Consider the following 23,353-nt stretch of genomic DNA (forward strand, 5'->3'; position numbering starts at 1 on the left):
TTCTCTTCAGTCTAACATTATTTGAATATGTAACCAAAATTCAAAAAGTCCAAACCTATTTTAAAAATTTGTTTTTCTCATTTTAGACAACAAATAAACCATTCATCCCAAAAACTAAATCATAATTCTAATTAAAAATTACTCTTTTTGCTTATCCAACTATAATATTAGAGTCTTGAATAGATAAATTCACAATATGAGAAGTGTAAGAAGTTAAAATGTAGGTGTAGGAAGAAGTAGTAGCTTATTAACTTAAGGAAGTGCATGAAATAAAAAGGTAGGTGCAGGAAGTATAAGAGTGATGTGTTTTTTTGTATATGCAGCAGGTTGGTGAGCAACTCAGCTCATCATGGGTTCAATCCAGGTGAACCAGATTCTTAGTGGATCGGGTTCATTTCTTGCCCATACTAAAATTTATAATTTTTTTAACCCAACCCGGATTAAACTCGTGGTACGCCGAATTAACTCACAGATTGTAATCCATTTTAACAACTTTATAAGTTGGGGTAAGGATCGTCCCTGCTTTGGCAAGTGGAGTAAAATGTCTCATCTTTGTTATATGCTAGTTTCAAATAATAATTAGTGACTGCTGCAACATCTAGTTTATGTTGTGGTTACGAATTGAGAAGTTGGTAATTGTGACTTCATTCAATGTTGGTGTCAATCTCAAATAGCTTGTGTGAATCTGGAAGTGAAATCATTTTTCAAGGGTTTTGAATGATTACTACTCCAATATTAGACCTTAAATTTAAAGGTTTACGGGAAAACTCTAATAAATGCTCTGTTGGAGGAAATCAGGATTCCTACTACTGGTTGTGGTGGTAGGCTATTTTTTTTTTCAAGAATTTTTCTTTTATTGAGCATTGTTTTAGGTTTTTTATCTAGCCATTGTTTTCCGACACCATTGTTCTACAACCACCCAGTCTGGTCCTCCTGTCGTTGTCTGGACTGACAACATCATGGTTGTCCTAGTCTTAGCCAGGCGACTACCATGCCACAAAATTTGTGGCGATTGGAGCTCTAATGCACCTACACACACTACTACAACCCATGTCACTACGCATGGCAATGTGTTCGATGGCGACCACTATTGTCAAACTCGCCTCTCCATCCTCTTTTCTTAGATCTATAACTTTAAAATTCTCATTTTTGGATTAATTTCAATTCACTTTGGATTAGATTTAGATCGGATCACTGGTTGGATTTTGAAAATCCAAAATCAAGATGCATCTAAGTCAAGCCAAGATAATTGAGGATGAAGTCGAGCTAAAGTTGGTCTAAGTCTAAGGTCAAATAAAGTCAACCTAGGCCAAAGATTAAGCCAAGTCGGCCCAAGATGAAGGTTGAGAAAAATTGATCTAGGTAGAGTTGAGTCTGTCCAGACAAAAGGAATAAACTGAGTCAGTCTGAGAAAAAGAATCGAGTTGAGACGGCCAAGACCAAAGGGTCAGGTTGAGTTATCCTATGTTAGAAGTAAAAATGGATTGCTTTGGCCCGAAGGTTCATATGGGTCTGCCTAAGTCGAAGGTTGTGATGAGTCGGCTCAAACCAAAGGTCAAGGCCTATCAACCCAAGTCCAAGGGTAGAGTTGAGTCATCATGGACCTAAGATTGAGCTGAGTCGGTTCGTGTCAAAGAATCAACCAAGTTAGTTTGAGTCGAAGAATCAAGTTGAGTCGACCAAGGTCGAAGGCCAAGACATGTTGGTGTAGGTCAAAGATCGAGATGAATTAGTCTAGGCCGAAGTTTGGGGCCAAGTCACCAAGCCCAAAAAATTAAACCACGTCATCCCAAATTAAAAACTTGAGCTAAGTTAATCAAAGCTGAAGGCCAAGTTGAGTGAGCCCGAGTCAAAGATTGAGACATATCTATAACAGTCTAACGGAATCGTCCTAAACTGAAAGTCAAGTCAAGTTGCCCCAAGTTGAAAGTCGAGTCAAGCTAATTCGGATCAAAAGTCGAATAGAGTTGTCTTAGACTGAATGTTAAGCATAATCAATCTGAATTAAAGGTCAAATATAATTATCTCATAACAAAAGTCAAGCAAAATCGGAATCATATCTAATAACCCTAATAGTTTGATACATTAGATTGATCTCACACAAAATAAATTTAATCTAAATTTAATTAAATTAAAAAATATAAAGTTAGTTGATCTTATAAAAATAAATCTGAATTATACATCCATATTATTGCATATCTAGACTTTTAAAAACCATCCTAACAATTTAAATACTCATTATATATACATGTCCATTGACACACTTGTTGATCACTTTTTTTCTTTCTTTGTACGTAAATAAATAATAGTAGAGACTTTTTCAGAATAGAATATAATTAGTTGTAATAGAAAAAACCTTCAACATATAAATGTTATTTTATTTAGGATTTTATTTATCTATTTTTATTTTCACAACACTTCCTTATTATGGAATAAAGAACGTGCTTGAAAAAAATTTAATTTATATAATTTTGTCACCGTTGAATAATTTTTGTTTTTTCTAGTTGTCATATGTCATAACAACAGACACCATCAATAACAGCGATTGAATCATCATCGCATGATAGGTGAGAATGCATTTGGTACGTCTATGTCAAGCATTTATTCTGGTCCAATTCGAATGTCTCGTAAGTAAAAAAAAGTCACTCTGGGAAAGTGTCGGATATATATTTATTTTTATTTATTATAAGATCCATGCAAATTTAAATGTTAAAGCTCATATCTGCAGCAGCCACTCAGAAAGCAACCATCACTGCCCGCTCATCTGAAAACTCCAACAGAACTAATACTAACTTATTAAGATATCTATATATCTTTGAACCAGTGCTAATATATATATATATATATATATATATATATATATATTAATACCTTATATAATATTGTTACTACATTATGGACAAATAAATAGGTACCATTTCCATGTAAATCAATTTTATAAAAAAATTAAATGAAAAAAGGAACAGGAAATATGTATAATTTTGTGGTCCACTATGCCAATGTGGAATACTCATACACTGTCAAGTTGTGCTGGTCTTTTCTTCTCACTTTGGCCTCTTACCATCATTATTGTAACTTTTGACCACTACCCACCAAAAAGTATTAAATTTTATTTTATTTTATTGCATTTAGAGATCCTAACTTTTCACCCTCACTTTTTGGTATGAAACTGGAAACCCTCTTCTTTGTTTCTTCACTTGCTCATTTCTTCAACCAATTTATAGTGGTACATTATTAACACTTTCATCATTGTTTACTTTTGCCATATATAATTTTTTTTTTGACCATTCATTCCTACATATTATTATTGTTTAATTTTCAACACAATTATATTCAAAATGATTAAAGAATCACAATTCGTTGTTGAATGTGAAGAAAAGAAAAGAAGTGAACACTTTTGAACACATTTGTTATTTTTTTAATCAAGGATAATAACCCTCATTTTAGAGCTCATAACTCCAACTTACAAACAAGTTTATTGTAGGGAGAAGATTATTTGGTTAAATTTGATTGTAACTTGCTATTATTAGTAGAGAAAATGTTTCGAATGGAGTTTCTCTCCAACAATATGATAATTTAACTCTATGTGAAATAATTAATTGGCTTTCAACAATATATCAATCTAATTTTATGTGAAAAAATAATTGGCTACAATATATCTATTATAAACAAATATTCAAGAGTATATGCTATTTTAATTCGTAAAGAAGTTAGATTAAGTACTGGCAAGACAATAAATTAATGGGAGTTGAAATTGCAATGGAGGGGAAGGATTCGAATAATAGATAATTCAAGCATTCATGTTAATTTGTTAGTAGTAAGAGATGTGAGTTTTCAGTTCAATTAGTAATTATATAAAAAGATAATTGCTACTCTGGTAAATAATGCGTGTTATAATAATTGATTTCATTTAAACTCTTTTTTCTTTTCGTTTTTAAATAATATTCGATTTGGGATTATCTTAGTAGAAAAGAATCTTAGAACACAACCTAGTCCACAAGGGTAAGTCTATATCATCCATACAAAGGTCTAATGTTGACTTTGGTACGAGTAGTGACACCATAGTCAATAATGGTAAGAAATAGATTTTAAGTCTAACTCAACCTTACAAAATCAATTTATAATGTGAGATTTGTATCTTCTTGTATATTATAAATTGACCATATCTCAAGTTGGTACGAGACTTCCAACAAATAGTAAAAGCTTAAGACATGCTTATACGAGTGAGAGGAAAGCCAATGAACTATGTTATTTTTGTGATGTGGCATATTCACGAACACAATATAACACATAAAAGAATTCAACCGTATGTATTGGAGATAGAGGAGGAGAAAGAAGATCATATGTGAAATGGAATAGGATGACTTTCATATGAGATTTGTCCATGATAAAGGAGCTGGTAAAATGAGAGCATCACTTACTAAAAATTATCACATGGGAATATGATCTAAAGAAGTTTCCAAAAGAGATAGTTTTTCAGTTTAATTAGCAGTTTTTATATAAGATAATTGCCACTATTGTAACAACTTGTTGCCAAATTAAGATTGGTGCCTTAATCCAATAATATGTAAAAATATAAAATTCATTATAGTTAAGACACTTGATCAAACTAGAAGGGAGAAATAAAATTATATTATATATAAAATACATATAGACAAATATTATTGAAAGTCTTAATGTAAGAGGAAAATGGAATGAATACCTAAAAGTGATTGAGGAAGTGATTAATGATTTGGAATGGAGGGAGTTATAACTAACAACATTGTGAAATACTATTATTGGTGTAATAGAGCCACACTAGGCATAATAATAGTAAAACACTAGTGCAGAATTGTATTTTTAACTTGCCTTATAGGTCTCGTTATTGCAGAACCGAAGTCTATAAGGATGCAGTGGTATTTTTGAAATTTTTTGAACTTTTTTGCCTCGGGTCCCTTTCCAACCGAAGCCTATAAGGGTTTATATGCTTCGGTTATCACTCAATCGAGGCCTATAACTCATCAATGTTCCCCAAAATTTCAAAATTGCCACTGACAACAGAGGCTTTGGCCTCGGGTGAAATAGGACCGAGGCCTATACGACTTTATGCCTCGGTTATTAATGGAACCGAGGCCATAGACCTTATTTAGGATTCCAAATTCGCGAACTATGCACTGTTCATCTTCTCTACGCGAACCCAAATCGCGAATTGTTTTTTCTCCTCTGCGCAACTCCCCCAAAACGCAACCAGACCGGGAGCCAACGCAACATTAGACCACCGCGTGCCACAGCGACGCGAAACCAGGCTGCTGCTACGCGTTCAGAGCCATACTTCAATGATAGAGATCGACACTGCTGTGAGCGAAGACTCAAGCAGCCTCTGTTGCGACGCCATCAACCTCACCATTGTTACTCTATCTTGCGAACCAGATCTGCCTCGCGCATCCGACAACCACCACGAGTCGCGCCGCTGAAGGAACATCACCTGCGACTCGCGCGCAACTGCATCATCGACACCGCCATAAAAAACCTCTGCCGCTGCCGCTGCAGAATGACCACTGAAAGTCGCATGCCGCTGCAAAAAAACACCTCCCGAGACGCGTGCTCCACCATGGTAGCAAAGTATGAGGATGCAGATAGAGGCAGTGCGATGAGTTCAAAAGCAAGTTCAAAACATTTTGGATTTAGGGTTCTAAACCCTCGAGAATCAGTATACCAGGATAGCAGATTTGGGGATTTTCAGTTCTAGATTTGGCTCCGGTCCTTTGCAACCGAGACCAAAAGACACCAGTTTTTGGCCTCATCCCAATATGCCTCGGGTCTAAAACCGAGGCAGAATAACAAAAATAACTGGGGCCAAAAGTCCTTACTGCACTAGTGAAAGTGCTACGATATGAAGGGTTGTGCATAATTTATTGAACTGCACTGTTAAAAACTATAGTGAATTGAAAACTAGTTTGCATGAACTGAACTGAAAAATAGTTCAAATAAACTAAACTAAACTATTTTCTGTTCTAAAAAATTGAACTGCACTAAATTGAACTGCACTGCAATATGAAGTAAACTGAACTGCTATGAAATGAACTATTATTCGAATTGCACTATTTTTGAATTGAACTACACTAACTTTGAATTGAACTGTACTAATTTTGAACCAAACTGCATTATTTTTGAACCAAACTATACTATTTTTGAATCGAATTACACTAATTTTGAACCGAACTGTATTATTTTTGAACTGAATTATACTAATTTTGAACTGAATTGCATTATTCTTGAACCAAATGATACCATTTTTTTAATCCAAATTGCACTAATTTTAAACTAACTTATACTATTTTTGAACTGAATTGCGCTAATTTTGAATTGAAACTCTTGAATTGCACTAATTTTATTGTATATGGTTGTACAATGCAATAGTAATCTAACTTTTATAATTTAAAAGTACTTAGGAAATAATACTTGAAATTACTTTTAAAGATTTTGGAGGTATTCATGGGGTGGAAGAGGGGATGAGAAATTGGGTTTTGAGATATTGGTCATCTTAAATGAAATTCTAGATCGTTTTGAGTTCCAAATCTCTTTTTGTTTCAAGGAATTCATGTTGATAAAAACTATTTTTTGTTTAATAATTTTGTTAAAGAATAAAAAAAATAGTGTTTTCATTTTTTCTTTAACATTAGTGATCTTCGGCGATGGTGAAGTTGAACTATCAAACATATGCAACATATGTTGAGTGGGTTTGTCACCTTTTTATGAGAATTTACATTTAAATTTCTAGTTACCTAATCCATCGCTATATATGATGGATCTTTGTAGAGAAATTGTATCCTAATCATATATAAAATTAATTTTTATTATTATATTGTCTCCGTCTTTTTCTTGAATCACCGATGATTTTGTGAGAGGTAAGCAATTGTAGAGAGACCGGTCCTTGTGGAGGGGTTTGGAGCACTCAAAACAATATTCATACTCAAAGCAGTTTCGAGCGCTTAACTGAATTACACTGTAAATGATTTAGTATTTTAAAATTGAATTATACAATAGTTTAGTTCCGTTTTTACTTCAAATAGTTCAATAAATTTAGTGTAAAATAGTATAGTTAATTGGCAATTTAGAATATTTCAATTAATTTTATCTAGACCTATTAATAAGGAATATGAGGTGTATTAGGCCTTGCAGTGACAGTATTTAAGCATGCTAAATAAAATCAAGCAGAGAGAAGACTCAGAGCATCAATTGAAGAATGCACACTGATTCAGATGTAAACAAAATGTTCCGGTATATAGAGTTTTCATTCTTGTACTGCCACGTCTTGTTCATAGAGATTAATGTTGTAATATTAATCAAACTTCATCAAGTTCAGACAGTAAAACTATGAAGACTGGTTTTATCTAATACTCTGTCAAAACCCAAGCAATATTTTCATGACTTTACGTGGAGAATGATAGCTATTAATTAGTGTGGTAGCTGCCACATCTCATAATAGTGTTTTGTTTCAAACACTCATCATTGTTGTACTGAATTTAGTTCATGTTTCTTTCTTAGTTCCGACAGAAACAAGTTTCACTTCCCAAACTGTCCTGCTAGTCACCACCCACTCTCCACAGTGGAACTCTCTGCACAACATTACATCGAAACAAATGGAGACTGGGACAATCGATGCTAAAATAATACATGTGTTAACTCTATTGAACATTCATTCAAACTCTTATTAAACTTCATATAAAAAATTGTAATTAAACGTATAAAAAATGAAAATGATATGATGCTGTAAAAGGATTTAAAATAATTATATTTTAATATAAATATATATTGGGACATTATTTTTTGTCAAATATTAGGAATCGTATCATGATAAAAAAAAAACAAAATAGAATTTAAAGTGCAAGGTTGTGCAAACCTGTCTTGGAACCCCATATGCACATGGATCATGTTTGAGATCCGAAAGGTACTGTTCACAGCTGAATGAATGCAAATTCCAGCTAAGAAGACATGTAGTATGCAAATTCATGAAAAGTATGCATCTTGGGTTCAGAAAAAGGGCATTCACATATATGGATGTTAACTATTACAAATTCTATGTTCTCAAAAAGTAAGATGTTGTGTTAATGTTTTTCAAAATGTTGTTCGATCCTTAATGTTAGGAATCTAAGTGTAAGTCTAAGTTTTATATTGACTAAAAATGAGAAAGTAGAACATTATATAAAAATAAAGACTCATAAACTCATTGTCTTAATATTTTGGGTTGAAAATGGTGTCAATGTCTTATGTGATTGGACTTAGATCTCATTAAACAGTGGTACATAAAAGGATAGAAAAGGAGTACGTCGAACGAAATCCAAACGTGAATCTTAGTCCCACATTAATTAGAAATGAGAAAGTAGAGCACTATATAAAAATAAGAATAAAGACTCATCAACTCATTGCTTTAATACCCCCTCCTTAAAAACTTACAACTTAATTTCACCCACGTTTTTTTTATCATTTTAATCATCACTTTGCTTTTCATAAAGACTGTTATTTATATATATATATTTGAAGACCGTGTGCACAGTGATTATCGTTCAAAAATTAATAATTAAAATTTTATTCAGGAATTACTAATTTTTTTTAACCTAATTACATGTTTAATAATATTTTAATATATATAATAAAAGACTACATTGATCGTAATGTATAAAATGAAACACATGATTAAGGTAACAATGGCATTGGTCTTGTAAACAAAGATATATAAGTTTTGGAAGGACCTAACATTAGTTATATTATAGTTGAAATTGTTCCGAGAAAAGCTAGTACCATTAAGTAAGCATTATTCTTGTCCATGTTAAAAATGATAATGACTACATATTTCCTAACTGAATTATATCATTTTCTAATGATTTCAATTCCCTTTTTTTTTTATTTAATTAGACATTGACTTAGTAGTATTTTGTTACATCACACACTCTTTAACATAATGTTTTGTTTGTTTTAGTGCATTGAAAAAGTCTATATAGGATAGATGGAAGGATGTTAGAATTATTTGTATCAGTTTAATCTTGATAATTAAGCTTTCATTGTCTTTTATAGTTTAAAAGAAAAAGACCTACATACTTTCACATAGCAAAAAAAATGTGTTTCTAATTAAAAATATTCATATAATATTTTATAGACAACGTCACACTCTAATCCTGCTTTCTGTGGTGGCTAATGGTGTCTGAATTTACGAATTTAAGAACTGAAGAAGGAGAAACTCAAGCAGCACCGACATAAATTTGGTTGTTTAAAAAGTCCTTAAGAATGAAGAAGAAGGAGAAACTGATTATCAATTTGGAGGCCCCTCTAACACATCCAAAAACATGACCAGGCATAAGAACATGTTCATATGTATATAAGAATGGGACAAGGTTCACAACAGTGATATTTGGACAGTTGACAATGTGAGGAAGAAGAAAAAGTGAAGGTGTCTTAATTTCTCCTTCTTAAGTTTCGAAGCCTTATTAAATAATGATATTATAAAGAAAAAATTATCAAAAATTTAGTTATTACGATACAAGTTTTCTAAACAATTATATCTATCTATACCTCACGTCATGTCCTGTGCTTTGGTCCTACCCACCTCATCTTTTATCAACTCTTAAAAGTACTTAATCATGGTTATTTACGTCTTTATTAAAAATAAATAAATAAACGAAAAGATGTGTACAAGAATTCAAGTATCACCCAATAAATAATAAATAAAAATGCATGATGAGAACTTTAAAATAAATTATAAAAAAAATACAATAATAGTACATTTATAATTATTAATGAAAAAGAGACATATTTAGATAAATTTTGTTATCGTTATAGACCACCTTTAAATTCAACTGACCTAAGTGAATTAGGAGGATATTTTTTTTTCTCAAATTAGATATTTTACTGTTCCAGTACCATTGCAGATTGTTTGCAGTTGTAATTGAGAATAAAATTTTAATGAATGATTATAATAAATAAGATAATTTAAATATATTGTATATGGTAATAGAAAATTATCATAATAAAATTTTATAATTATGATGTTTTTTCTAAAATTTATTTTGATAAATATATATTTATTTGGTTAAAATAATTTATGTAATAATTTTTGTGTGTAATAAGATAGAAAAATAAAATAAAATTTTAAGGTATAAATTTGGATTGTTTTACATTATAGAGGAAATAGAACGACTATATTGAAATAAAAAATTTAAATAGAGGACTAAATTGAAAATAATTAATATCATTGATACCTGACACGACTATAACATGTCACGTGACACAATATAACCTGACCTGACACATAACAATTTATATATTTTACAAAAAAAATTAAAAAATAAAATTAAAATTAAAAATTTCATGACTTGACATATGTCATGTATGAATATCGTGATAACGTCAACTCAACCGAGAGAACCAAATTGATCTTTTTAAATAATTGGATGATTACATTGAACCAATAAATAATAAAGAAATCAAAATGAACCAAACCAAATAACTAAAGGATTAAATAAATAATTATACCTTATTCTTAACATTTGGATATTTTTTTCATTTATTTTTATTGTTTTCAAAAACAAAATTCTCTATTTTGTGTGTATATAATAAACAAGGGATTTGTATAACCAAACAACTGATAAACTCTTAACTTTCTGAACTAATAAAGATACTTTATTCAATTAGAAGCAGTTTGGTAAACTAATTAATAAGCAAATTGACAAATGTAAAATAATACAAAATGATATAAATTCATACTTTTTTTTACTGTATGCATGGAATTTTAGTTTCTAAGCAAAAATATATTATTATTTAATTATAATTATAGTACTTTCATTTATTTTTTATAACGAAATATTTTTTATTTAGGCAAATCATCCGTTTAAACATGTTGATCTATTGAGTATTAATTTAATTTTGATATTTATTTATTTTTAAAATTTTAATTTTTTATTTCTCAATTTAAATTATATTTACATTGAATTTCGTTTTGCCAAAATTTATTATATGTTGTTTTTACATAATATCATATAATGAAATAATTTTTTATTTAATTTGTAATTTTAAATTATTTTTATTAAACTACATAAATAAATAAAAGAAACAATTGTTAAAAAGTAATTAAGTGTCTCCATAATATTATAGATAACAATAGATAAAAATAAATTAAATATAATAAAAAAATGTATTAAAATATAAAGGATAATATTGAAAGAAAAACAAATAAATTGGTATAAGCTAACTATGTAGCGTATTACCTCAAGAATTTATGCAATAAGGTAATTTAATTGCTTACTTAAATAAAATTGTAAAATACATTTTAAAATAATTTTTTTATAAACAAGTTTCATTATTTTAAAATACTATCTCTCTAAAAATTATTTTTCTAGAATTTTATCTGACTTCTCTCTAAGGGTTCTTTCTCTCTACTCGTTTGATTGAAGATTTCAGACCGTAGTGGTGATCCTCGCGACGAGCTCTTCAAGGATCAATTAGTTTCTTCATTTGTGTAAGTTAAGTTTCAACCGTTTTTCTTGGTCTTCTTTTGAGTTTTGTTGCATATGAGGCTTTTTCTGCTTACATGTGAGGTTTTAATCTTCTATATGAGTCTTTGTTGGTTAATGATTATAACGTTATATATCGTTCTTGTAATGTTTATATGTGTGGATAGAACATCCTGTAGAGTTAGAAATATTTTGGTATTCTTAAAGTCGTTTAGTTTGTTGAGCTGCTTTGTCAAATAAGGAAAATTAGTCTTTAATTTTGTGTGTGAATTTATGAATTTGATGTTTTGCATGCTCTTATATTATTCCCGGTTTGGAAAGGAAATATGACTGATTTGATTTGTATGATTGGATGATCTGTTCATGTTTCTTTTTTCTTGTTGGTGAGACTAAAAAGAATTTAGAATCTAGGTAATTGAGCAAAATGGTATGAGTTTCATATTTAAAATTGTTTTAAACCATTTCACTGCGAAAGGAATACCAATTTGAGCAGTTGATCAGGTTCAAGTTCACTTAGAATCACAAAAATCCATATGTTGTGATTTGGTGAAGCGTTGAGCGGCAGTAAAGGATCCTTCTATCAAATTTCATGATGCTGACAATGATCCTTCCATCAAATTTTTCATTGCAATTTCAACAACCAAGGATGATTCTCTAACAACAAGAAACTAATTTTTTCTGATGTGAAATATCAGACTACGCTACAACAAAGCATACTGAGAAAAAAGCCTACCAAACCATAACTCGAATACCACTTGTTAGGAGCAAACGCTTACCACTAGATAAAAAACTATAGTCATTATTCAAGGTGCAACTCTTTTTACTTAAGAGCTTAAAAGCCCAAGTGCCACATTCGATTATGATTCAACCATTTGGCCTATGCCACGAGACAAAGGCAACAATTTCCCCCTCAACATTGTCTTCCTAGGAATCTCACACTTGTATTGTGACTCGGCCTACCTGGCCTCCGCCACGGGACAATTGTGCAACCTGCAACACTCTCTCCTTAACAATTGTCCACTTGGAGTCAAACTTGTGACCGCAACTCTTATACCAATTGCATCAATTAGAAACGTTACTGTCTGTATCCCAATAATCACTTCATTAAACTCCAAATACTGAGAAAAACCACCAAAGAGAGCTAGAACTTAATACACCTCACAAAACCCTATTGCAAGAGTATAAGAGTATAAGAAAAGTCAAATATTAGTTGAAAGTGGCTTTGATTTGGGACAAAGAACATCATAGACTTAGAGCCCATTATATAATCACTAACATGCACTCCCTAGTTTATCTTAGGCGATGTGGGACTTTTCAAGACATATTATTTTTATCAATCCAACATTATATATATATATATATATATATATATATATATATATATATATATATATATATGTTTCGATACACCTAATAAGTCTCGTCGCTTAGGAGTCGAGGTCAAACACAGTTTAAATACTCTTTCCTCCCTTTACCCATTGAGGCGCCTTGTAAAGGCAAAACCGTGACGGAGCTCCACGCAGACAATATCTCAAGAACGCGATCGTTGTTCCTAACGATGGCTAGGCCTGAGAGGATGTCCAACTATTAGGATGCAAATTTAACAATAAAAATTAATGATTAAATATATTTTTACCTAAATTTAGACATGAAATTGTAATTCATTACTGTTTCAACTTTGTTACATTTTTATCTTCAAACTTTAAAAATTAATAGATATATATACTCCTTTAAAAAAAATTATTTTTGTCCTATAAATTACTAGAAACAAATGATATTATATTTGTCTTAATAATTTCACAATCTATGAAATTTTCATGCATTTCTTTATTAATGGAGTTTTTACCACTACAAGAAAATCTCTATATGGTAATCAATTTTAGTAACAAAAATAATTAGTCACTATAGTGACCAATTTAGATATTAATTTTAATGATAAAAATAGTTAGACATTATAGTGGTCAATTTAGATACAAATTTACAAAAATGAAAATTATTGGTAATTATTATGAATAAAAAACTATAATTAATTTGTAAATTGGTCTCTAAATTTACCTACCAAGATTTTGACTACCAAAGGAATTAGTTTGTAAATTGGTCACTAATTTAGATATCAGTTTAAAATATATTTAAAATTTCATATTATTTATATATTGTGAAACAAAAATTTAAATCTCATATATTATATAAAGAGCTTAGATAAATAATTAATTCATTGTTTTCATATTAAATTTTTATGTGATTAATTTTATATACTTTTGTACGAATATTATATTAATTTATTCTTTTAGGGTAAAATTGAACATGATAAAATGATACATTTTAAGATTTTAAGAAGAAAGTTGTGGGTTGAGTAAAATAAAGTATGAAAGTTTACTTAAAGTGAACTTATTTATAAATTTCATCTTACTTTTTAGCTCTTTTTTCAAAGAGCGTGCAATTTCCTAAATTGTTTTTTTTTTTCAAGTATGAGTTGGTAACGCCCCCATACCCAATATGTGAAAAGAATTTCTTGACGCCTAGATTACAATACAACATTTGCTATTGATTTGGTTATTGAGGGGAATGTGTGTAGTGTGATGGGTGATTTTAACATTTAGATATACAATAAAGTGATTATCAATTATGAGTGTGGAGTGCATTCAATATACTATATATTTAATTTATTATTCTTGTTTGTTTCAATACGCATTTAATGTTCAGCAGACCCCGTATATTATTATATAAGACTCTATATCACCCTAGAAATAAGTTAATGAAATAAATACAACAATGAGCAATAACTCATCCTATCCCATGTCAATAGTCACAATAAATAAGTATTCCTCATCTCAACATATATTTATTTTTCTTTGTTCATAGTAAATAAACAAAAACTCGAATAATGAATTACCGAAATTAATCTTAATACACAGATTGTATAAAAAATGATTCTCGTAAAGACAAGACTTACGAGAATATATAAAATGCAGAAATGCAGAAATAGTAATGTGGTAAAGTTATTGGATAAAATCACTTATTCTCACCATGTGAATCCTCAATTATTGTCGTTGTTTTTAAGAAGGAATTTTAAAACCGATAAGTGTTGAAAACTACACAAACAAAGGTTTGTCCACACACTGATTTCAACATTAAAATAGTGACAATGGTTTCAATAGGTTGTTGAGAGTAGCTCACGTATGAACAGTAGTTCCGATAATGACGTTAAAGCTGTCGGATTTTAACTCCAAATTCAGATGAAAAATGCAAAGATAATCTTCCATTACACTAAACTTAAGAAACTTAGAGTTAAATTTCTGTAGATATAGCTAATAAAAAACAATGTCCTAGGTGACTTTTAAGGTGGTTGTAACAACATCAACAAAATCACTGTGCATTCATAATTGTAGCTGATGAACTATATACAAACTTTTTACTGTGTCAATGTGAATGAGTATGTGATCCCACTGAGTAAAGCAGAGAAGAGGGTGGAAAAAATTTGGCAGAAAAGAAAATTTGGTGTGACCATTATCATACACCTTCATCTCTCTCACCCCATTCTCCTGTGCACCTTTCTTCCACTAGAATATTTCTTGGATTCACTTTCCTGTCTGTGACTCTCATGGGGACAATGACCCATCATGTCTATGAATTTCTCTTTCTTCAAAAACATAAACACTAACAAACAATTAATTAATCTCTCACACTCTTTCTTTTTTCCATGGTCACTCTCATTACAACCTGCAAGTCCTTTTTCGTCTTTACAGTTTTCGTTTTCTTTATAACTCTGCTCGCCACTCTTGCATCTCTTCAGCGCAGGAATCAATAAAACCACCCCAGAATTAGGGTTTCTGCCACCCATGCTTTTCAGTTTTAGCTCTAAGGTTGGCCTTTCTATACCTCTACTTCATTACTCAACTTCACCTTCTTTTTTATCTCTCTCTCACCCAAAACAAAAGCTCAGATTTTTCCTCTCCTTTCAGATTTATTCCCTTCTTTTTATCCAATTTCACGAGTTGGATTTCCTTGTTTTTCACTTTTTCTTCACCTTCAAAAGTAGGGTTTTCTTCAATTGTGATCTGGTCACAGACCTTTTTTAGCATGGCCTAATTAGTTCGATCGGCACCAATTATTGTGAAAAAGTCTTTCCACTGAAAACTGGTCTGCATATAAATCACTTTCTGAGCTTATAATAAACTTGCATGTATAAAAGAATCTGGTTTTTTTCTGCTATATACCTTTGCTTTCTTCTTCCCCTTGCAAGTACGTTCTCTCTGATGTTTCTTGTTTAAAGTTTTCTTTTATTTGAAACTCACTTTGTGGAAGTTTGGGCCAACAAGTGTCTTTTCAATGTAATTTCTCTTTAATTTCATGATTATAGGTAGTTAGATTTGCATTTGATTTCAGATCAGATGAGAAAATATATATAATTCCAACTTCAAACCCCAGTTTTCTTTGTCTCCTTTGCATTCACTGATTTATTTAACAAAGTCAGAAAGCATGCATTAAGAATCTCCTCTCCTCCAAAATTATACATATTATTATCCCTTCTGTCATAACCTTTGATTTGATGTTTTACTCATACCCCTCTTTCCCACTTTCATCTTAATTACATAAATTTATTATGTCCAAAGTCTGGATTAATAATATGTTGAAGCTTTAATTGATCCTGGTTGATCTAACTATACTTTCTCCATCTTGTGTCAGGAAAAAAAGATGTACATGTACTGCAGAGTTCCATTACAGCTTAGTCACATTGGGAAGGAAAGAGAGTGAAGGAGCTTCCCTCAGCCCATTCATGGACACAGAATAAGATTGGGTTGCAAAATTAACCACTAATTGATTCACACAATAGTATTGAGTTAGGGTGATGCTGTTTTTGCTGTGATATGATTGTGTGAATGAAGTGGTGCATATATATTGTGACCCTCTTTCTCTGTGCTTGGACTGAAGGGAGCTCCTTCTTTCTGTTGCCTCCATTTGTATCCATCTCTGAGATGGCTTTATGCATGTCTAAGCTTAATCTATATATACTTAGCACAAAAAAGGTGAGACCAGTACACTGTAGCTGATGTTACATATCATCTTCTGGATCTTTGTAAGTATCTACTCTCTGCCAAAACTGCACAAGATTCAGCAAAAACATCTGCACAGTTGCATATGAACAGTTATATACATGCACTAATTTCTTTAGCTTAGTCTTTAAAAATGATCACTACATATGAATTTATGTTATCACTTTGTACACAAAACTCTATGCCACTTCCTTTCAGGTTATTTGGTACCAGTTTCTCTTCGATCTCTTTCTCTCTACAGTACTTTTCTGAGTTCTTCCTTTGGGGTTTGGGAAAGCAAAATTTAGGTTAAAAGTGAGTAATTCATTTGCATCTGTATTGCCACTGTCTATTCTTTTCAATTTTATGTTCCGTGACCTTACAGATAATTAGCATGTGCCAAATCATTATTATTGTAGGTTTGAACTTCATTTTTTTCACTCACTATTTATGTTTATCTGATTTTTCTTCCCATAAATATCTTATCATCACTTTATAATGTTATTCATTTACCTAAATGTAAATGGCATGTGGGGTATAGCATATAAAGAGGAAATAACATATGTATTATAAGACCATATAAATTATGCAGTATATGAAAATAAAGGTAATTTGTTTACAGCAGTAGATAAACTTTTAATTAAACTGCACAAGAAGTTGTTATTCATTTATGACTGATATAAATCATAATTGTTGTTGCATTTGCATGATGAAGTGAGTGTGAAGAAAGGAGAATATTAGTATGGAGTGAGAAGAAAAAGCATTGAAGGTGTGCATTACTCATTTCAATGCACCAATTATTCCATCTCTTTCATTTTCCAAGGTGTGAGTAAAGAAATGCTGCTATAGTCCACGTTGGGATGTTCCTTCTGGCTTTAACACAGAGCAAAATGCATTAGTTAAATATTGATTCTCCTCTACACTCAGAGAAGTGCACCTGCAAATTTTCATTAAACATATTGAATGGCATTAACTATAAACAGTAATCTGTTATGTCTTTTTTTGCCTAGAACAGATAGTTTACCCTATAATAATGAGATTTAGTGTAAATGTGGCTTTGAAATTAGTGATAAATACTTCTGACATGTATGCAGCATAAAGCTGAAACTATTCTGGTTTTTCCTCAACTTCACTGGGAACATTTGAATTAGTGTACAGTCAGGTGTGTGCCACCCCATATTAAATTTCATATATAGAAGAAAAAATATACAAATATTTTATTTGTTGGTGTGTTTCAATTCTTTATATATTGTTTGTAAGCTTAACAAATTTTCTATATTTATATTTGATTACTCTACTACGAGATTAATAGAGTATGTAGTCCTTTATAATTTTCAAAGTACACTAGTAAATATTTTATTAGTGATTAATTTTAGAGTAATACAAAATAATTAATAATTATAGTAATTAATTTAAATGTTAATTTATAAATTAAAAATTATTAGTAACTAAAATAATTTTTAAATTGTTTTTTAAATTAGTCACTAACATTAGTTATTAAGGTTTTAGTTATAAAAAAAATTGGTCTCTAAATTTATATCTAAATTGATCACTAATAGAGCAAATTTAGAAACCAATTTTTTTATAACTAAAATCTTTGTAGCTAATGTTAATAATCAATTTAGAGACCTATTCACTATGGTGTCTAATTTATTAATAATTTCTAGTTTATAAATTGATTATTATAGCGACTAATTATTTTTTATCTCTAAAATTTGTCATTAATTAATAAGATATTTTCTTGTAGTGATAACAATTAAATTATCGAAGAAAAATAATATTAAAAGTAAAAAATCTGAGATATTAAGTAAAAAATACAATTATATTTGTGATGAAAAGTATAAAAAGAAAATAAAAATAAAAATTCTGAAAACACATTATCATTTCTAAAGTAAAGATTAGAACATATTTTGAAAAATATCTAAATCATATTATATCGCCAGTTAAGTTCTAGAATAAAAATTATCTAATATAGATTAAAATAGTATATATACATATATACTATGAAATAAAGAATTAAAAAAAATGAAGTGATGAAGTTCTAAGGTAAATATATAGGTATAATGGAGAAGCTGATTTAAAATTACAATTAAAGATTTGTATAACTGCAAAGTATTGTTCAAAGAAAAAGGTTACTACCTCACATCAGAAGGTACATAGTATACAGCAATGTTGTTGAAATGAAATAATTAGAATGAATGGTACCATAAAAGAGATACATCAAAATGAAAACTTCACAGAGATGCCTCAAAATGAAACATCAAACATTAATTGTTTCTTTGTAGCTGACACTGATAGATATAGATATAAAACGTGTATCAAGTTGTTTCAAACTTACAAAATTATGGGACCCTCTTATAACAGCCATTTTTGTATATATATTTAAATAGAATACACCTCACTAAGAACCCTAGAATGAAGAAAAACAAAAACATGTTAAGAAACCTCTTTAGAGTAGTTTGTTGAATCTACAAGATTTTGAGCAAGAACAAGGCTTGTGATCAGTGCACAAATTTCACTTTTTAAGAGAAAACAGTTATATAGAGTTTGTCTATAATGGAGTTCTTTGGTTTAGCTGAACCTGCAAAATTGATTTCCTGAGAAGCTTAAAAGGCTGTAAAAAATTTATATTCTGATAAAAAATCTCACTTGCTATATGAGGATTAAACATACCTGAAATTTAAGGTTAACTTGTGTAAATTCTGTGTCTTTCAACTTGTTTACAAACGTTCGAGTATTAAAATATTTTTTAAAACGAAAAAATATAACCTCTAGTTTTAACCAATGATATAATTATAAACCTAAAACAAGTAAAGATTTCACTTAAATTAAAAAATAAAAGACTAAGAGTTTTGTAAGATATAATATGAAATTACTGTGTTTTTAGTTTTTTTATTATATGTCATTTAACTTTCTATTTTTATCCAATGACTTCAATATTTATTCTTGGATTTTTTAAAAATACAAAGTTCTTAAATTAAGTTTTTTCTTTAAATATCAGAATTTTAATCATTTAGTTTTAATTTTTTAATCTAGGGATTATAATATATTAAAAAAGATAGAAGATTATTTTTTTGCATAAACTCACTTTAGATAAACAGTTTAGGTTTTATCTAAATATTAATTATTTCATTGTCTATTTAATGGTTGAATAAAAAAAATTAATTTAACCTAATTCATTCATTATTTTTTAGAACTTGAGATATCTTTGGATCTAAAGACTAATTCATCTATATACTGATATTCGTGTAAGGATTTAATATTTTCCACCATAGTTTTTCATAAGCATGGCTCAAACTTGAAATTAAACTTATAGCCATGCCATGTATTCACAGGTAATGTTTGACACACCATTTTAGTTTATTTTTATTTTTATTTTTTATTCATTTTAATTTTTTGTTCTCAATATTTAAAAAATAGTTATCACTCAAAATTGTATGATTTAATATTTTATTTTAGTTCATCAATATAACTTATCCATTATAATTTCGTAAAACAATTAATTTTAAAATAGTCTAGACAATTCTTAATTTTTAAATGTAAATTTTGAATATTAATAATATTGATTTTAACTCTTAATAATATTTTATGAGTAATAGATGAAAACAATGTTTTCATATGACTGAACATTTCTATTTAATTTTTTAAAAAATTTAATGGTGATAATTGTTTTTAATATAACACTTCAAATTTCACAATTCAATTACATAAATAGTGGAAAAAATATCCTAGCATCCAATCATAGATTTTTATTATGTGTGATAAATTATTAAATTTTATAATAATTATTTTAAAATTCATCTCATTTCCATTTGGTTGATTATTGTTTCAAAAATTAGCTTGTAATATATTAGACTAGATTCCCTATAAACTTTACCTTAAATTCTGGGTTTTTCAAAATACGCTCTTCAGCGCATATTTTATATGGACAAAAGAGAGAAACAATGACACAAAAAAAAAAAACTATAAATTAATAAAGTAATATATGGACAAATAAAACTAAAAAAACTGATTTTTTTATATAGATAATTAAATTAAGAAAATTGCAAAGTCATTAACTGCATTAATCAGGCGTTTTTATTTATTATTAAGCTTATTTAATTAATTAATTTTATTGATTCAAATTAAAAAGTATATATATATATATAGATTATTATATATAAAACATATTGTAATAATTTTAACATATTTAAATCATACAATGCGTTTTTAAAATTATAAAAGAATTATTTCATATATATGTTCTATGACGTTTAAAATAAATGACCAAATTAAGATAGTAGAAATAGTAACTTGTCCAATCACACAGCAAACTAAAAAAAAAAAGTCAAGACAATTTGCTTTTCTTTGACATGAACTGAGAGAAGCAAATTTCTCTTAACCAGAATGATATATCCAATGGGTTCACACAACACAATTTCTGGAGAGAGGATGCAGAATATTTAGGAGGAGAAGATCTATATTCATTTGAACCATCATTTCCCAATAAAATCATCTTAATGACAAATAATTTAATCTGGTATGTATGTAATTTCAAGTTTAAACTTCACTATCATTGTTGCAGAAAAATAACTTTCTCCAACTTGCCAAGAAAACTTTGATCAGTAGAAAATCACTAGCAAGAAAACTTCATGTCACATAATAGGCACCAGGCTTTCTTCAAGCAGAAAACTCTGCAACTGTGTTTGAACTACCATCATCCCTGTATCCATGTTTAGACAATTGGACCTACAATAATGCCTCTGTTCACCTAATATATATAACAAGACACGGTATTGCAGACATTTTTTACCAGAAAGAGAGCACCATGAAACCAAACAAAAAGAGTAGTCATAACACCTCTAAAAAAATTGACTTCAGATTCAGACAGAAGAAGAAAACTCTTGAGCATTTTTTTTTCCCAACAGGTTAACCTTAATCCTAAAGAAAGTAGTACTCTTATGGCACAATGGCCATAATGTGTGCAGCCCAATAGAATAATTACAGAAGCTGCTAAACTCATGTTGATCAGAAAAGAGGATCAGTTGCAATGGTAAGAGTGGGATCACCTAATTGTGACATGAAGTTATCACCAAACATCACAGCCCCAGCTGCCAAAGCTCCTGCACCTGCCCCAATGGCAAATCCTGGAGGCCCTCTTGGCCTAGGACCTGCCCCAGATGATGATGATGATGGCATGTTAAAATAACTAGGTGCCATGCCACCATTACTTGGGAAAAAAGTGGGAGCATGATTGACATTTGAGTGTGGTGGTGCATGATTTGTTCTGGGTGTTTGATAACTTGGTCCAGTTGCTGCAGGGTAGCTTGGTCCAGTCATATAAGGAGGATTAGTAGCATAGTCTGCAGGAAATGGCACTGGATGTGAGTAGGGGACATTATTTTGGGTCTGTTTTCCTGTCCCATGGAAATGATGGAATGAAGCTTGAGGCTTTTGCTGTGGGTAGGCTTGCCCAAATCCACCCCTTGGGATCAATTGAGTATTATTGCCATAATCTAGCAGCACTATTCCTTCCCCATTACCTGCATAACAAACATAAAGCCTCAAAATCACTCAAAGTGGCAAGCTTTTTCATCCAAATATGGAACCCCTTTTAGCATGCTGAATCAAAAGCTCACTCACCCTATAGAAAATAAATAAAAAGATAAGATATATTTCAAGGTTGTAAATCCTCATCTTGGATCTGATTTTCCACATTTGGAATGTTACCTTAAAAACCAATCTTCCAAATGTGACCTCTGTTCTCTCAATGAGTTACTAAAGACTCTAATAATAGATAGCACAAAAAACTATATGGCTTGGATCAATATTCCAAACACTATCAATAACACACAAGAAACTGTTCTATGGTTTGAGATCACACAAATTTATGATTTCAATTCTACCAATCTTCACTGAACAAGTTAAGTTTTTCAATTTAACATTGAAGAGTTAATAAAACATAAAAACTGGTAGAAGATTATAGGCACATGATGACATCAAATCATTGCATGATAATACCTGGTTGGTGGAAACTAGGTTCCTCCTTGTTCTCAGAAAGACGGATTGAAACATCAATGAAGCCACTTGGTTTGTTGGATTTCTTCTTTCTCAACTGGTAGCTTCCAACTTCCTCAGAGTTGTGGACTTGCTTGGCTAAAAACTCTCTGAGAACAACTTTTGCGGAGCCATGAAGCTTCTCTGTGAGGAACAAAGGATCTCTGCTATAAACCTCCAAGTGAAGTGCAAGATCTGGGTCGGAGGTATCAACCTGGATGGCAAACTTGGTCCTCCAAAGAGGGTTGGCAGTCCCAGAAGCATCAACTTTGGTACAGTACTTGCTCTTAGGATCAACCCACCCAACTGCATACCACTGACGCTTCCAGAGTGAGGGTGAACCCCTCACACCACGAGCAGATATCAAGCACACTTCAATCCAGATTTTGGCCATGAGAAAAGACAAAAGGGTGGTGATTGTGCATGCAGAAAAGAGATTAGGTGAAGGGGTTTTGGTGCACAGTGTCAAAATCTCAATGTGGGGTGAGGAAATTCATTCCTACAGCTATGAGGGGTAGCAGGGGGTGGCCATTCTTTTTCTTACTGATAAGTGCATCACAGCCAGGCAGAATCTGGCAACATTTTTAAAATACACTACAGTATTGCATTGGGAAAAATGAAACCCTAATTGAATGCCCAGGAAAATCGGGTAACTATTCATTTGTATTGTACACAGGAAAACAAAACACACAGATTCTTATTTAATTCGTTCTGAAAAAAGGTTTGACTAATATCCAAACTCTCTTTAATCACTCCGTGATGAATTCTGAATATAGGCAACAATTTTCTTTATCTGTG

At 30.4% G+C, this 23,353-nt stretch overlaps 1 protein-coding gene and 1 long non-coding RNA gene across 4 annotated transcripts; one reads left to right on the forward strand and one right to left on the reverse strand.

Annotated features, from left to right (window-relative positions):
- Positions 1-14,805: 14,805 nt before the first annotated feature.
- Positions 14,806-17,739, forward strand: LOC114193343 (uncharacterized). 3 transcript variants are annotated; one of them, XR_003606253.2, is made up of 3 exons: positions 14,938-15,349; positions 16,173-16,834; positions 17,235-17,739. It is a non-coding gene; the product is annotated as an uncharacterized LOC114193343 (long non-coding RNA). The 3 variants fall into 3 exon arrangements; XR_014984053.1 differs by having other exon boundaries at positions 14,806-15,349; positions 16,173-17,739; XR_014984054.1 differs by lacking the exon at positions 14,938-15,349 and adding an exon at positions 15,356-15,626 and having other exon boundaries at positions 16,173-17,739.
- A 3,396-nt stretch (positions 17,740-21,135) lies between these two features.
- Positions 21,136-23,353, reverse strand: LOC114193108 (uncharacterized). Its single transcript, XM_028082809.2, has 2 exons — positions 22,520-23,353; positions 21,136-22,041 (listed from the first exon to the last, which is right to left on the reverse strand). The coding sequence occupies exons 1-2, from the start codon at positions 22,947-22,949 to the stop codon at positions 21,527-21,529; spliced, it is 945 nt and encodes a 314-aa protein (XP_027938610.2). The 5' UTR covers positions 22,950-23,353; the 3' UTR covers positions 21,136-21,526.

This window comes from Vigna unguiculata, chromosome 8 (assembly GCF_037176805.1).
Source record: "Vigna unguiculata cultivar grain cowpea cultivar isolate G323 ecotype 2 chromosome 8, ASM3717680v1, whole genome shotgun sequence".
NCBI lineage: Eukaryota > Viridiplantae > Streptophyta > Magnoliopsida > Fabales > Fabaceae > Vigna > Vigna unguiculata.

What these genes read in the sequence shown, in the direction of transcription:
- LOC114193108 (XM_028082809.2), bottom strand. Translation starts at nt 22,949, where the DNA reads ATGGCCAAAATCTGGATTGAAGTGTGCTTGATATCTGCTCGTGGTGTG. An exon ending in ACCTAGTTTCCACCAACCAG is followed by an intron (nt 22,042 to 22,519) that starts GTATTATCATGC and finishes TTTGTTATGCAG; the next exon opens with GTAATGGGGAAGGAATAGTG.